Source organism: Rhipicephalus sanguineus, chromosome 5 (assembly GCF_013339695.2).
Source record: "Rhipicephalus sanguineus isolate Rsan-2018 chromosome 5, BIME_Rsan_1.4, whole genome shotgun sequence".
Taxonomy (NCBI): domain Eukaryota; kingdom Metazoa; phylum Arthropoda; class Arachnida; order Ixodida; family Ixodidae; genus Rhipicephalus; species Rhipicephalus sanguineus.
This window is the reverse complement of record NC_051180.1, coordinates 147,978,475-147,991,965: the sequence shown is the minus strand read 5'-3', so window position 1 is coordinate 147,991,965 and position 13,491 is coordinate 147,978,475. Positions and strand designations below refer to the sequence as shown.

Below are 13,491 nucleotides of genomic sequence, written 5' to 3'. Positions count from 1 at the left end.
CAATGCAATGTATGCAACTCCTTGCTGACTACTTCGCACTACATCAATTCCCACAGCGCATGGAATCTGCCGGAATTAAAAAAAAATTTTATTGAGTAAATTACATCGAGTGACCAGTCATGTTAAGTTTTAAAAATCAGTATGACATGAAAAAAATTACGGATAGAAAAAACATTCAGAAATTTAGTACATTTTCCAGGAAGTAACTTGGGCTAAAAGCTTTAGAAAATGGCAAGAACTCATAATGGCAACACAAAAAGAAAAAAATTCAACACTGGTATATGACAAGATTCTAGGACCCTACACATTGCACACATCTTTTGCAATGGCTGAGAGAAATGTGAACATAAAAAATTTAGTAAAGCACCTTTAAACTTGCTAATTATTTGAAATTTATTTGCAATGCACAATTCAGCTCAAAGAGCTTTATCTTTCGCAATGACTATTACAAATACGAAATCTCAAAATGGTCATTAAAATTCAAATAAGTTCTCCTTGTTATAATGCAATTTTACTAGTTTTATTGTTATTTTTTTAGCAAGCCCTTCAATGATTTGCCACTACCGCAAAGCCATGAAAGTTATCACAATCGAAGACGAAGATATGTTTCAATAGGCTTAGTGTTTTGTTACTATCACAACTGCATATTGGGCTTTTGTTTTCAGTTCACTTCATGCTCTGTTGCAGTCCCTCTTAGGAAGACAGATCTTAGGTCCATCTAAAAGCAGCTACGACAACAACAAGAAAGCACACTTTGCAGAAGGTAATAAGGCAACAGTGGTAATAAGAAACACACACATAAAGAAAACAAAAACACCTCAGGTGGAACAAGTGCTAGCTGCTGGCTGCAAATTAGAATATGCAGCTGAAGTGAGATCTCAATTGGAACATGCTGCTGAAGTTTAGGACCAGCATACTACAAAGGACAATATGAAACTCGTTATGAAACCGTTAAGCGCACAAAGACGGGAACAAGAAGATGACACACAGAGCACTACTTCCAACTGATCTTCTTGTTCCCGTCTTGTGCGCTTAACGGTTTCATAATGTCAGTGTACCAACTAGCTCGGGCCCAGCCTCTGATTCAGTATGAAACTCGTGCGAGTAGAAAAGCTTCGAGATTTATATACGGAAAATATGCCACGAAAAATCCCTTGAGCTCATTAATGTTACCAAGCAGAAATATAAACATGGAAAAAAACAACTATAATCACCTTGTACTACTACATAATACTCTTGCTGGGAAAAGTAAAAAACTTGGAGGACGCTTGAGCTTCACCTTCAAGAGTAGAATGTAATAGTAGCGTAATCTGGCCCCGTGCGCACTGCCTTCTCAATTGCTAGCCTAGTTTCGGTTCTCTGTGGATGCCTCAACCGTGCTGCAAGGAAACGAACGTCTGTGCGTGTAGCATTGGCCGTTTCAAACTATACTAGAATGTCTACTGCAAGTACAGTTGTTAAGTGCCCACTACGCCATAATTCTTCCTTTTGCGAATCAGCGAAGGGCCCACTACATGTCCGTAAGGCAACATGCGAACCTGCGCAGCTACTCACTTTGTTGATGCTTTTGCTGATAATGATGATTAAATATGTCTGAGCGCTTTGTAATGGGTGGGCCTTTAAAACAACCGCTCACTGCGCAATTCACATGTTTTGACGCCTGGCGTAATTCTACACTTCTGCCACGCAATATTACATGTGTACAAGACACTCCTCTCACACCATAACATTCATGTATTGTTCTTTTTTTTTCGAAGCAGTTTCAAGCAATGACGTGGCTCTGTGGAAGAACACCTGCTTGCCACGCGGAAAGCCTGGGTTCGATTCCCACTCGAACCGAAGATTTTGATTATTTGTTTTATTTGCATCTTTCTTGATTTTTTGCTCACAAACGACGACGCCGACACCGACACCAACGCCGAAATTTCTGCAAAACGAGCTCTTTAACACTATCGTGTTAATATGGCGTTACCTTTTCTCTGTATGTCGACCCACTAGGAGAAGAACATAACACAGTCACGAATAGTTGCTTGCATCAATTTTTACTTGAAGAGACACTTACAAGTACTATATGGTTTTTTTTTTCTCAAATGGTGAGCGAGTGTAATTCACTTCCCATTGGTGTACTTGAGTCGGACGATTTTTTTCATGGCTGCTTTGACAAACCATTTTTGTGAATTTTAGCAATGTCGAAGTGTGATTCCTGCTCCTTTTTATGCATTATGTTCATTACATTCAGCATTGTTTACACATGTTTGTATTTTCTTTCTCCTTGCTGTAATGCTCCACCAGCTTGGGCCAAAGTATTGGCCTGCAGTATAACTAAAATACATCTTCCAAGCAAAGACTGGAACACCACTATCACCAAGATTAAAATGCATTCAAAATACATGAAGGACAGCAGAGCAGATGAGAGAACAAGCAAGGGCACTCGATATTTTAGCTGACATTAACCCTTTCAAACGCCACCTATGAAGAACAGAATGTAAATCCGTCAAATTGATACAATGTTATTTCAAGGCACTCAATGTTATATTGAGACAGAAATAATGCTGTAATACGTTAATTTATGTGTGTTATAGTAATCATTCCTAATTACTTTGTAATTAAATAACTATTTATTCCGAAGCCATTCATGCTCTGTTTTTGCATAAACAGAATGAAACCTCAGGTTAGAAATGTGCAAATTCGTTTTTGGTTATGTCCATGTTGAGCAAAGAAAAATTATACTTTTGACGTGAGTCAGGGGAAGCGGCACGTCGAACGACTCGTTAAATATGGTAGTGCCTTCAGCACAGTGATCATATGCAACAGTAAACTGCAAAATGAAGTAATATGAAGACAAATTTTTATGCATCCAAACCCCAATGTATCTTGCTCTTTCTTAGCTCCTAGTCGATACAAATAGCAAAAACAAGTGGTGTACACAATTGCGTGCATGGCCAAAGGGTTAAGAGAAAAAAGTGGAGCTGAATGGGTCACGCAACTAAAAGGACAGATAACCAATGGTCAGTTAGAGCAACTGAATGGGCACCGAGAGATGTGAAGTCCAGTCAAGGACAGCAAAAGGCTAGCTGGGGTGATGAAACTAAAAAATTTGCAGGTATAAAATGGAATCAGCTAGTGCGAGGCAGGGTACATGGGAGATCATTAGGAGAGGTCTTCATCCTGCAGTGGACGTGAACAGACTGATAATGGTGATTATCATAAATACACACGGCAATACACATCTGCTGTCTTAAGAATCAGCATCCCCTTACAATGGCCAAACAGTACAGCTGCTTGAAGCCGGCAAGCGAAGAACTCTCCGAGAGGCAGTTGTAGGAAAGGTCAAGCTCCCTCAGCTGCCTCAGCCGCTCCAGACCTGTGACATGAAAGTTCGAAAGCAACATTAAATTCTATCCTTTGTGCAAGTGTATTTACCTACTCAATAGTAAAAACAAAAAAAAAACAAAAAGGTAACACGTCAGCTTGTCTCCTGTTTAATTTTGAGCATATGAAGTTTAGTGTTTAAGATAGATTTACCAGCGCAAAAAAAGACGGAACATTTAGGAAGGACACACACACACAGCACTGATGTGTGTCAGCGCTGTGTGTGTGTCCCTCCTAAATGTTCCGTCTTTTTTTGTGCTGGTAAATCTATCTTAATCATGAACCAACTTGCCCAAGCAGCAGTTTTAGCAAAGTTCGGTGTCTTAGACCGTTTTTGAAAAAATGACGTGGTTGATCCCTCTATCATAGGAATCGGTATAACACGAAAATAAAACGTATCTTCAGAGACGTAGTTGAGCGTTTGTTGTGGATTGTTTCGCCCCAAGGGCGAAGGAATGAATGCTATAGCAACAAGTTGCAATATCACGTGAAGAACGGCAAGCAGCTTGCAACGCGCTGCTCAAGCAGAAAGGACGCACGGAACAAACATACACAGGATGAGCGCGAACTAACAACTGTCACAGCTCGACAGTTAAAGCGCGCTGGTCAAATACAGAGGACGCACGAAATGAACGCACAAGTATACACACAGGATGAGCACGAACTGTCACAGTTGTAACTTATTTGTTTGTGAGCAGCGCGCTCCTTTCGCAAAAGCGGCCACTGCAGTGAACGAGTGACCTTTGTGCTCTCTGTAACTTCAGCGCAAACTTGCGGTGACAGCGCAAGACATACAAGATAAGTGTGCGCGCAAGAGCAACCACGCCCTGTAGAGGCGCACGCTCATCTTAAAGATTGAGGCGACGCGCGCCGTTCGAGCCCTTCACACCATCTCGCTGAGTGATAACGAAAACACGCTGATGTACCACGATCTCCGAGTACAGCCACCGGTAAATGATGTATATAAATAACACGCCGTTAGCATGTCGAAGAACGTGCCGTCTGTGGCGGAGTCGTTTCGCGCTGCGTGCTGGGGATCGAGAGGTCGTAAGTTCGACTCCCGGTGACGGAACTTTTTCTTCTAGTTTTCTCTTTGCCATATGTTAGTCTTTATATTTTACAACGTCATATCCGTGACGGAAATGCGTCAATGGAGCCGTGGTGGACCCCGCATAAAACACTTTCGTGTTAAAAAAGCTTTAAAGGGCCACTGAAGTGAAATATTATATCAGTTTAAATTATTAAAATTTTCTTGTGAAAACTCTACTGCAGTTATTTACACAAACATAGATTCATTATTAAACAATAAAATGTAGGACAGAGCTAAATTCTTTAGATTTTACGCAGAAGCTTTAACATTTGCCCTACCGAAGACGAGTTGGGCTCGTCCACCATGAAACAAGCATTTGCGGGCGTCGCAGTTAAGCTACCCCGATACATTTCACTGTGTTCTCTTTGGCTTCAACGGATAGCACAGTAAAAAATTTAAAAAATGTGTTCAAAGCATGCATTTTGGTAGAGAAAGGACTGGATTCACGTAACCGGAATTAGAAATGTCCTCCTCAATGCGCACGTGCTGGAACCGCTCATTTCAGAAAAAAAAAGATGCCCTTGTTTGCCGAAGCTTCGTTAAATGAAGAATTTCAGTTCTCCTGCAAGTGTGGCAGCGACTACACATAGCGGCATAGCTTCTCTAAAACATCGGATTCGGACGACAACCGGGTATCAACGTATCGGCAGTGGGTGCCTTTAGATGTAGGAAAACCCCCACCAGCGCGCTCAATGTTTGTTTTCACGGACTCGCTTCCCTGCGCTTTATTTTTTAAGTTTCAAAGAGCTCCCTAAGAGGGGAGAGGTTAGGCCACTTTCCGTGGTGCAGTGCAGTGAAGCCAATCCTCTGCACATTTTCAAAAAAATATATATTTTGCGTGTAGCTCGCAAGCGCCTTTGCATAATTTTTACTGTTGTTTTAAGACGTGTAGAATCAAACAGGCAAAAAAAATCGGTATTTTTGCATCGTTTTCGGCCAAAAAGCTCTGTAGGGAAAGGGTTAATGCTGGCCTGTCAGTGTGATGTGAAGAATTCTAAGGTATTCTCTGATATACAGTTCAACCTCTCAATAACGAAATTGTGGGGGAATTGATTTTTGTTCGGTCTTGTGAGAATTTCGGAAAATTGAAAAATACGCACACGAATTACTTCGCACAGGCAAAATTTATTTGAACATGTCGCTGATCTTGCTCTGTTTCAAGTTGCTTTGAAGGAGCTTGACGGCTCGAGCCTCGAAGCTTAATAAGCTTTGCATAGATTTGTCGTCTTCATGGGCACTGAGGAAAGTGCGAACGATGTCAAAAGCTTCAAGAACTGATGCCGATTTGTCTGTCATGGCGCGCAGACAAGTCGCAAAACCGGCGTGCTTGAAGTAGTTTTGGATGACGGCGGCCGAGGGAACACCGCGGGAAGCATTTTTAGGGTCAAAAAAAAAGGTCTATTTCTGTAGGTCGTTTCATGCCTATATTCAACAACAGCCGCCGGACGAGCCCTTGGTCCAGAAGCTTCTTGGTGGAAATGTATGTGCCCGACTTCTGAAATGAGCGGTGCTGCAATTTTCGAACTTCTGGGTTCCCAACTAGCTCATGGGTTGAAAAAAAAAAGATGTTGCGGATCACTACCCGAAGCTTTCGTTACTGCGGGAGTGATTTTTAGACTCTCTTCGCTGTCGACAGGGGGCAAATGCATTGAACTCTATGGACGTTCGCCAGAGAAGCCAGATTTCTTCGTTGCTGCGAGAATTTTGTTCTTGAGGGCTTTCGTTATTGAGGGGTTTAACTGCACTTGCTCTGTTGGCTCCATAAGTTCCAGAAACTTCACAGTTAAGTAGATGACTCCCTCAAAAACACAAATTAATTTTAATGATAAAGAATTACGAAGGCACAAGCAGGCACCATCAAAGTCTATGATATCACAACAATGCTTAATCTGCTTTTTGCATGAGAAGTATAAAATTTATTACGGTATTACGAGGAATTCCACGAGCAGGCAAGCGGGAGCCTGAATTTGGGGTCGCACGTACCTGCGGTGTCTTCAATGAAGTTGTTCCTTAAGTAAAGCACAGTCAACGTGTCGCAGGCACCCTTGTTGTATATGCTTATCTTCTGAATAAAATTGAATGACAGGTTCAGCACCCTGATGTTGTGAAGAAACTGAAAAAAAAAAAAGATGCCATGATTCACAAACAATAGCTGCTAAAGCAGCCCCACAATAACAGAGTTTGTAAGCAGCAGCAGCAGAAGATTCCTAACCTCAACACCTTTGGCATCGGCGATGGCATTGTTGCTGCAGTCAAGATACTCGAGCCTTGGAAGCAGGGCCTGCAAAACAAAACAGGAAGATCGACATGACTATTTGCGCTAGTGCAATGCATGCAACTGTCGCAACAATCCATGGACGAACTCTTAAAAACATTGACAAGCTAGTAATGCATGCACATGTTGCCCCTACCTTAGGCACTACAAAAGAAAACACAATTGGTAACACACTGCTCATACTGTTTAAAGGTGGGCAGTACACAGTATAGTACTGCAGTTATGTTAGCCTTGTAGTAATGTAACTTGCTGTGATATTGCATAGAGTATTAATGGCAGAGAAATTGAAACACTAGAAGAAACAATGATGAGAGAATTAAAAGGCTGATGAATTGAGCTAGCTGGTAGCACTTTTTAGCTACCTAGTTTGTACTTTTTAGCACTGTGCACTTAAAAAGACAACACCAAATAGATTACAACAATGTATGTTCCATACCAATCGCTGTTGTCATCTTTATAAGTACTATACCGCACAAAAATTAAGTATGAAATCGTTACATAGAGAGGACTTGCACCCTCAAGGTGATGATAGCTGTGGGAGTCCTCATCCAATGAAATCAAGCTCTGCAGTATGTCAGCTGTTCTATCTGAATCCTGCATACATTTGATAAGACAGGCTTTTCTCGTTATCAAATCAGTTACCATACAGTCGAACCCGGGTATATCGAAATCGCTAAAAAACGTTTATTAGTTCGATATATGGCATAATTCGATATAGGCCCGCTATAGGATTTTGACACAAAGGCACATAACAATAAGAAAAGTACTTTATTAATATGGTGGCTTACTTGTGTGCCCTACTGTGGAACAAAATAGTCCCGGATTTTCTTCTGTGTCAACGACTTTGCTGCCTGCGACAGCACGCACGCCTCCACGTTGTCCAACGAGTCGGAGCAGCTGAGGCCGCAACCTTCCACATTCACGCAATAGCGCCGGACCAATGCAAGTGCACTAATCACTTCGGAGGATGTAGGCAATGGGCCATCGTCAATTTCCTTATTGCTGTCGCTTTGGCTCATGGTCGGCACGACGTCTGCAACGTAGTCCTCATCTTGTAGCTCACTCGTGGTGGCGACATCATCGTCCGCACTGACGAACTCGTCGAATGTCGATCCGTCGATAGCTCCCGGGAACTCTGCCAGCTCCTTGGAAATTCCAGGTGCTCCTTGGAATTTTGTACGCGGCGGCGACGTCGGACTTCCTTTTACCGCGCTCGACCCAATTTATGATTTCGAGTTTCGCGGCGAACGGCAAATTCTGCCTCTTTGCACAAGCCATGACGGCAGCGCGCCAATAAAGTTCACAGAGCACCAACAGGCAACACCACCAGCACGGACCACGCTGAATGAGGACTCGAGGAAAACAGGCAGCAGCAGGCACACAAGCATAAAGAAAGAAAAAATGGCGCTCACTTCTACCGCCTCCACGCCTCGGAGAAAGCACGACGGCCTCTGATTGGCTGTAAGCGCTGCGAGCGGGCCAGGATCATTTCTTGCAGGGGGGTGTTCGCCCGTGCACAACCGGGTCTAAACCACTTTTTCTAGGGTGGCGCCGGCAGTTTTCCCCGCCACCGCGAGGGAAAGCCAACTTGCTGGGGCACTTTTGAGGCACATGGAGTTTGATATATCGGTTGTCGTTGCTATTATCGTTCGATGTAACAGTAACTTTGCTATATATTAATGTAAATTTACCGTGTTTAGAAATTGTTCGATATACGGGATAATTTGATATAAACGGGTTCGATATAGTCGGGCTCGACTGTATTCACAATGCTTCTAATGACAGCAAGTGTGCCTTGTGTGAGAGCATTGACATGATAACAACAATTCTGTCATGCACATGTGGCAATATGTGTCATGCACATGTGGCTTGTAAATGAGCTGCTGTCTTTGTACGGGGGCGAAGGACTTCCTCAAGCCATTCAAATGGCTTTTCCCTTCGCCTCCGATCACATGTATTGTGATGAATCAATAAAATCAATCAAATCAATCAATATCAATGAGCACAGCTGGTTAGTACAGGGTGCCTCCAATGTTATCCCACTTTTACATGAGTGAGAAAAAGCAGCGCAAAATTCTTACAGGACACACAAGATGAAGAAGGCACGACAACAGCGCTGACTTGCAGCTGATTTTATTTGTCGACATGTGGACACATATATAAATTGACAGTGAAAAAATTGAAAGAAAGATAAGATTTTGTGCCCCCATCTCTTGTCGACATAATCGAACAAAATCACGCACTTGGCGTTAGTCCTAACAAAACAGTAAAACAAGCGCAACACGCGGTATACATACATCGCGCTATTGGGCGCAAGGACATACCGTGGCGCCGCCATGCGGAGGCATCCCTGTGACGTGCAAGGTTGGATTGCTCCGCCGGCCCTCTCGCGCTCAGCCCGCAGCCGCTTTCGCATCGGCTTTTTTATTATTATTGTTGTACTTCACTTCAACGAAATCGGTAAAATAATGCTGCAGCTTCATCAGTGACTGTACGAAATGCTAAATAACTGCTCATGAAAAAATGTTACGTCCCCATAATGCCTTAGACAGCGTCCTGACTGCCGGCGTCGTCTGCTATGGCCACCGATATGGAAACCACGGGGGCCGCGCACGCTGCTTTTGTAAAAAGTAACGAATCATTTTGCGTCGAATGTGCTTTAGCGCGTGCGTGCGGCAAAGAAACATTTTTTTGTTGCTAGAAATGCGGGCAACTGTGCAACGTCATTCATTGTAAGTTTGCATATAATAATTACGAGCCGCGGTTGACACGACAAGCATGGGTAAATTTTCATTCCTGTTTAGTACACATAGCCCTATGACGCACGATGACAGCGACTTCTCCACTTTGTGGGAAGCAATCCAGTATGCTTAAAGATTCATGCAGCCGCAACCTGTCTCATATGATTGGAGACAAACGTACGGGAGCCATATGTACGCGCGCACCTCATTCAGTGTTGTAGCTAGATAACGTTCCATATGACTTTGTCTGCGGCACGATTTTAATATCTATCTGTTGATTCTCATTACGTGAATTTTCTAAGGTTGTCACACGTACGGTGCGTTTTCGATCGCTACCGAGCCACATCGGAATGAAAATTTTCGACAATTGACTCCGTTATCCAGCTTGCACAAAGGGGCCAATCGCGATCGAAAAATACGGTCCCAATCGGGCTAGATTGCTATAGCAAATGCACCGTGTGCCGGCCAGCCGTATTACTTTCGCACTTGAATGGCCATGCTGCAAGGTGTAGCTGACCGTGGTCTAAATGGCAATTTTATGTTGTAGTGAAAATACCAGCGTCCAGCATTTATAAAGCTTCATTGATAAGCAGTATGACACTTCGCGGCTACTGTTAGAAGGTGAATCAGTGTTTGAAGCTGGCCATGTTTTCGCCTGTAACGTAGAGACAACATAGAGAAGAACAAGTGACACTGGCTATGGGCTTATTTTACAGAAATAATCTATAAGCAAGGAAACCCATGGGCTGAAGTTGAGAGTCTGAAGGAAACCCGTGTGGTCGGGAAAAGACACGAGGACAATTAAAATGGACACGAGGGCGAGGGGAGAGGGGGGGGGCGCAAACTGTGGTGGAAGTTACATCGGCGAGACAGGTAACTTTCAGCAAAGACTCAAGCAGCACATGTATGACACGTAAGAAATGTTTCATCGAACTCGCTGGCCGAACACGTAGAAGCAACTGGCCACGATATAGACCGGGAGAAGGCAAAGCTAACGGAAAGAGAAATGAACTGGACTTCTCGGCTTTATCTTGAATCTCTGACAATCTAGACAACGGCGGACACACTTATTCGTCATGACGGCAACTTTCCACACATGCCTACGTCATATTTTAAAACATACATAACCTAACCGTTTGCGCATTCATTTTTAACTGTGAACAAGGCTCCCGTGCGGGAGCCGGAACGTCTTGATTTTATAAATATTCGTGGTCGGTGTCTATTTTAACACCATAAACTTGAAATAACAAGAGAGAAAGACAGGTGACAGCGGCATCATGCTCGTGAAAAACAGGGCAGCAGTAAAAGGGAAAGCTCACGCCTGGCCACTCGCGTACGTAGTGCACTGTGGCACGGAGCAGAAAAGTACCAGGCCGCCGATAATATTTATTGCACTTTACCGGATTGCGCAGTCTCTGGGGGTCCACGCAGAAGAAGTGAAAGCAAAACAACGCTGTTCAAAAGCGAAAACGCCGCGAAATTGCTGTTAAAAACAACGAATTCAACCGTCCGCTTCCCTTCGCCAGAGCAAGGTGAGGTCACATGATCCAACCCTGCACGTCACAGCAATTGCAGCGCCCGCATCTCCAGTGGTGGGCCTCGCGCCCAATAACGCAGACACGGAAGGTGAAGCCTGAACGCTCGCTCAAGTCAGTGACCAAAAATTGCAGAGGGGTGAAGCATGTAGGGAAGGTGTTTCTATAGTCAACACCTTCCCTATAGAAACGCCAGAGCGTTTCTATAGGGAACGCCAGAGAACGCCACATATAGAACGCCACTATAGAAACGCCAGAGCGTTTCTATAGTCAACACGAGCCATTCGCTCCCTCTCGCCACATGGCGAGCGCTGAGGCAGTGGCGCCCTCTCTTGAGCTCAAGCAAATGGACCGTCTCAACAGTAGACGACGATGCACGATGCACGCCGAGACCCTAAGGCGCTTCGCCCCTAATACTTGTACTAAGCTCCATCACTCTGGCACATGTTCAGTTCTGTATTTCCAGCCTTTTGCGCTTAGGTAAACCTGCTATAGAAGACTCGATGCTATGGCAAAGTTGCACTCCCCATACAACTAATGGAGAGGCAGATGGCATTGCCCTCTTTATCTCCATGGTGCATATCGTTATAACAGCGATGCTGTGAACTTAAAAGAAGCATTATTTACCAAACTGTCATCCAGAGCAGTGATGCCATTGTAGCTGAAATTGGCCACCTTGATTTTCATCCATGGCTGAGGCACTTTGTTGCGACTTCGAAGGATTTCCTGCGAAGCGAAGCCCAGCGAATAGTGATGAGTGAAAAGCATGAAACACAATTTCGTATGCTGCTTTCAGTGTACAGTTTCCTGCAACTGTGCTTCAAGCTGCTTGAATGTGAAAGTTTTAAGTATTAAAGTTAGTTAAATTCCATGGTTTCACTTGCGAAAACCACAACAGGATTATGATGTATGTCATAGTGAGGGGTCTCTTAATTAATATTTACCGCCTAGGGGGGGGGGTCATTCTTACATTTCACTCTCTCCAAAATGCAGGAAAAGAACCTGCGCAAGACAAAGTGTGACTTTATATTACAGATGAGTTCTTCTCTCGTTTGTCACCACCTGTCAATGTCTTGCAAACTTTGAGGATGGCTTTCAAGTTTATGCGCACTCTTTCCAGCTGATGTTGCCGAAAAACAGTCAAAACTTGTGCACTCAACAGTTGTCACCTAGTGATGTGGAAAGGCACTTTCCAAAACACCCTGTGTTTGCTGGTGGCCTTTGGCATTTTTACCCTTTTTATACAAGAAGTGGTAGTTCACACAAAACACAAACAATCTCAAACCTGCAAGGTGGGCTATTAAAGGCTTCAGTTCATTCTGTCGTGTTTTAACGCAATAGTGTTAAAGAGCTCATTTCGCAGAAATTCCGGTGTCGGCGTCTTTGCTTGTGAGCAAAAAATCGGCGTTGTTTGTAAGCGAGAATTCGAGGTATAGATGCAAATAAAAAATAATAACAGATCTTCGGTTCAAGTGGGACTGAGGATTCGAACCTGCGACCCCTCACTCCGTGGCGCGATGTGTTTAGCCGCTTGGCCATCACGCATACATCCTCTCTAGCATATTATTTATAATGGACACGTTTGGCTACATGTAAAAACAATTTTGTACTCCGCTACTGTCAAAATTTCAGTTCTGCAGATTGGAATCAAGACAACGGTCTCACGATCAGCAGACCAGTGTACTACTGTGTAGCGAATGAGCCTGCTACACCAATGTAAGGAATGCAATAGTACTTTCAACCATAGAATTTCCCGCAAAAATCACTGAACGGTATCTTGGTATACTTCTGCACAATGATCATACACATACGCAGAGACTGATTTCTCCGCTGGGTATGGAAAACTACGAGTGCTTGGAAATTTAGAAGGATGAATCGCAATTAATTATGCAACAAGGTGTTCTGTAATGACCCCTCCCTCAACGTGATACCGTCTCTGAGAGCTCTCAGGGGTACTTTTAAAATAAGTAAAATAAATTAGTAGCATTACAAGAACTTTTGACGCCACCTGCACAAAGATTACACTAATCCGTGCAGTACTAACTATCACTAACATATGGCTGCTGAACGATTGCAGCACATGAGTTCCTTCTAGAAATTAGAAGTAAAAAAGCTTTACGCTTCAAAAAACTGCAAGTAACTATTTCAAGTGCTACAATGATGTGAATCAGAAGAAACAATCACCTTCAAAGATGAGATGTTCCTCTGGCAGATTAATGTTTCTATTTGAAGCACCAAGGTTTCAAGACCAACGAGAAGATGTGGTGGCACTCGTTTGAGCTCAAGAATCTTCAGACCATGAAACTTGGACAAGTCTAGGCTGCCCTGTATGGTCTGGGAACTCTGAACAATCTGGAACAGAAAAAGAAAACGCATTTGATTGATTGATTGAGTGATTGATTGATTGACTGATTCATTAGGTTCAACGAGTGGTTTACAAGAGATACCATATTGAAGGAGATACCATAAATGACGATC

General features: G+C 43.4%; 1 protein-coding gene across 1 annotated transcript in view; it reads right to left on the bottom strand.

The window, feature by feature from the left end:
* Nucleotides 1-13,491, bottom strand: part of LOC119394334 (serine/threonine-protein kinase 11-interacting protein-like) — a 62,834-nt gene that overhangs the window by 48,196 nt on the left and 1,147 nt on the right. Inside the window, 5 exon segments of the mRNA XM_037661629.2 lie at nt 3,261-3,364; nt 6,446-6,575; nt 6,675-6,743; nt 11,641-11,739; nt 13,198-13,365. Of these exon segments, the coding sequence (XP_037517557.1) occupies nt 3,261-3,364; nt 6,446-6,575; nt 6,675-6,743; nt 11,641-11,739; nt 13,198-13,365 (570 nt within the window).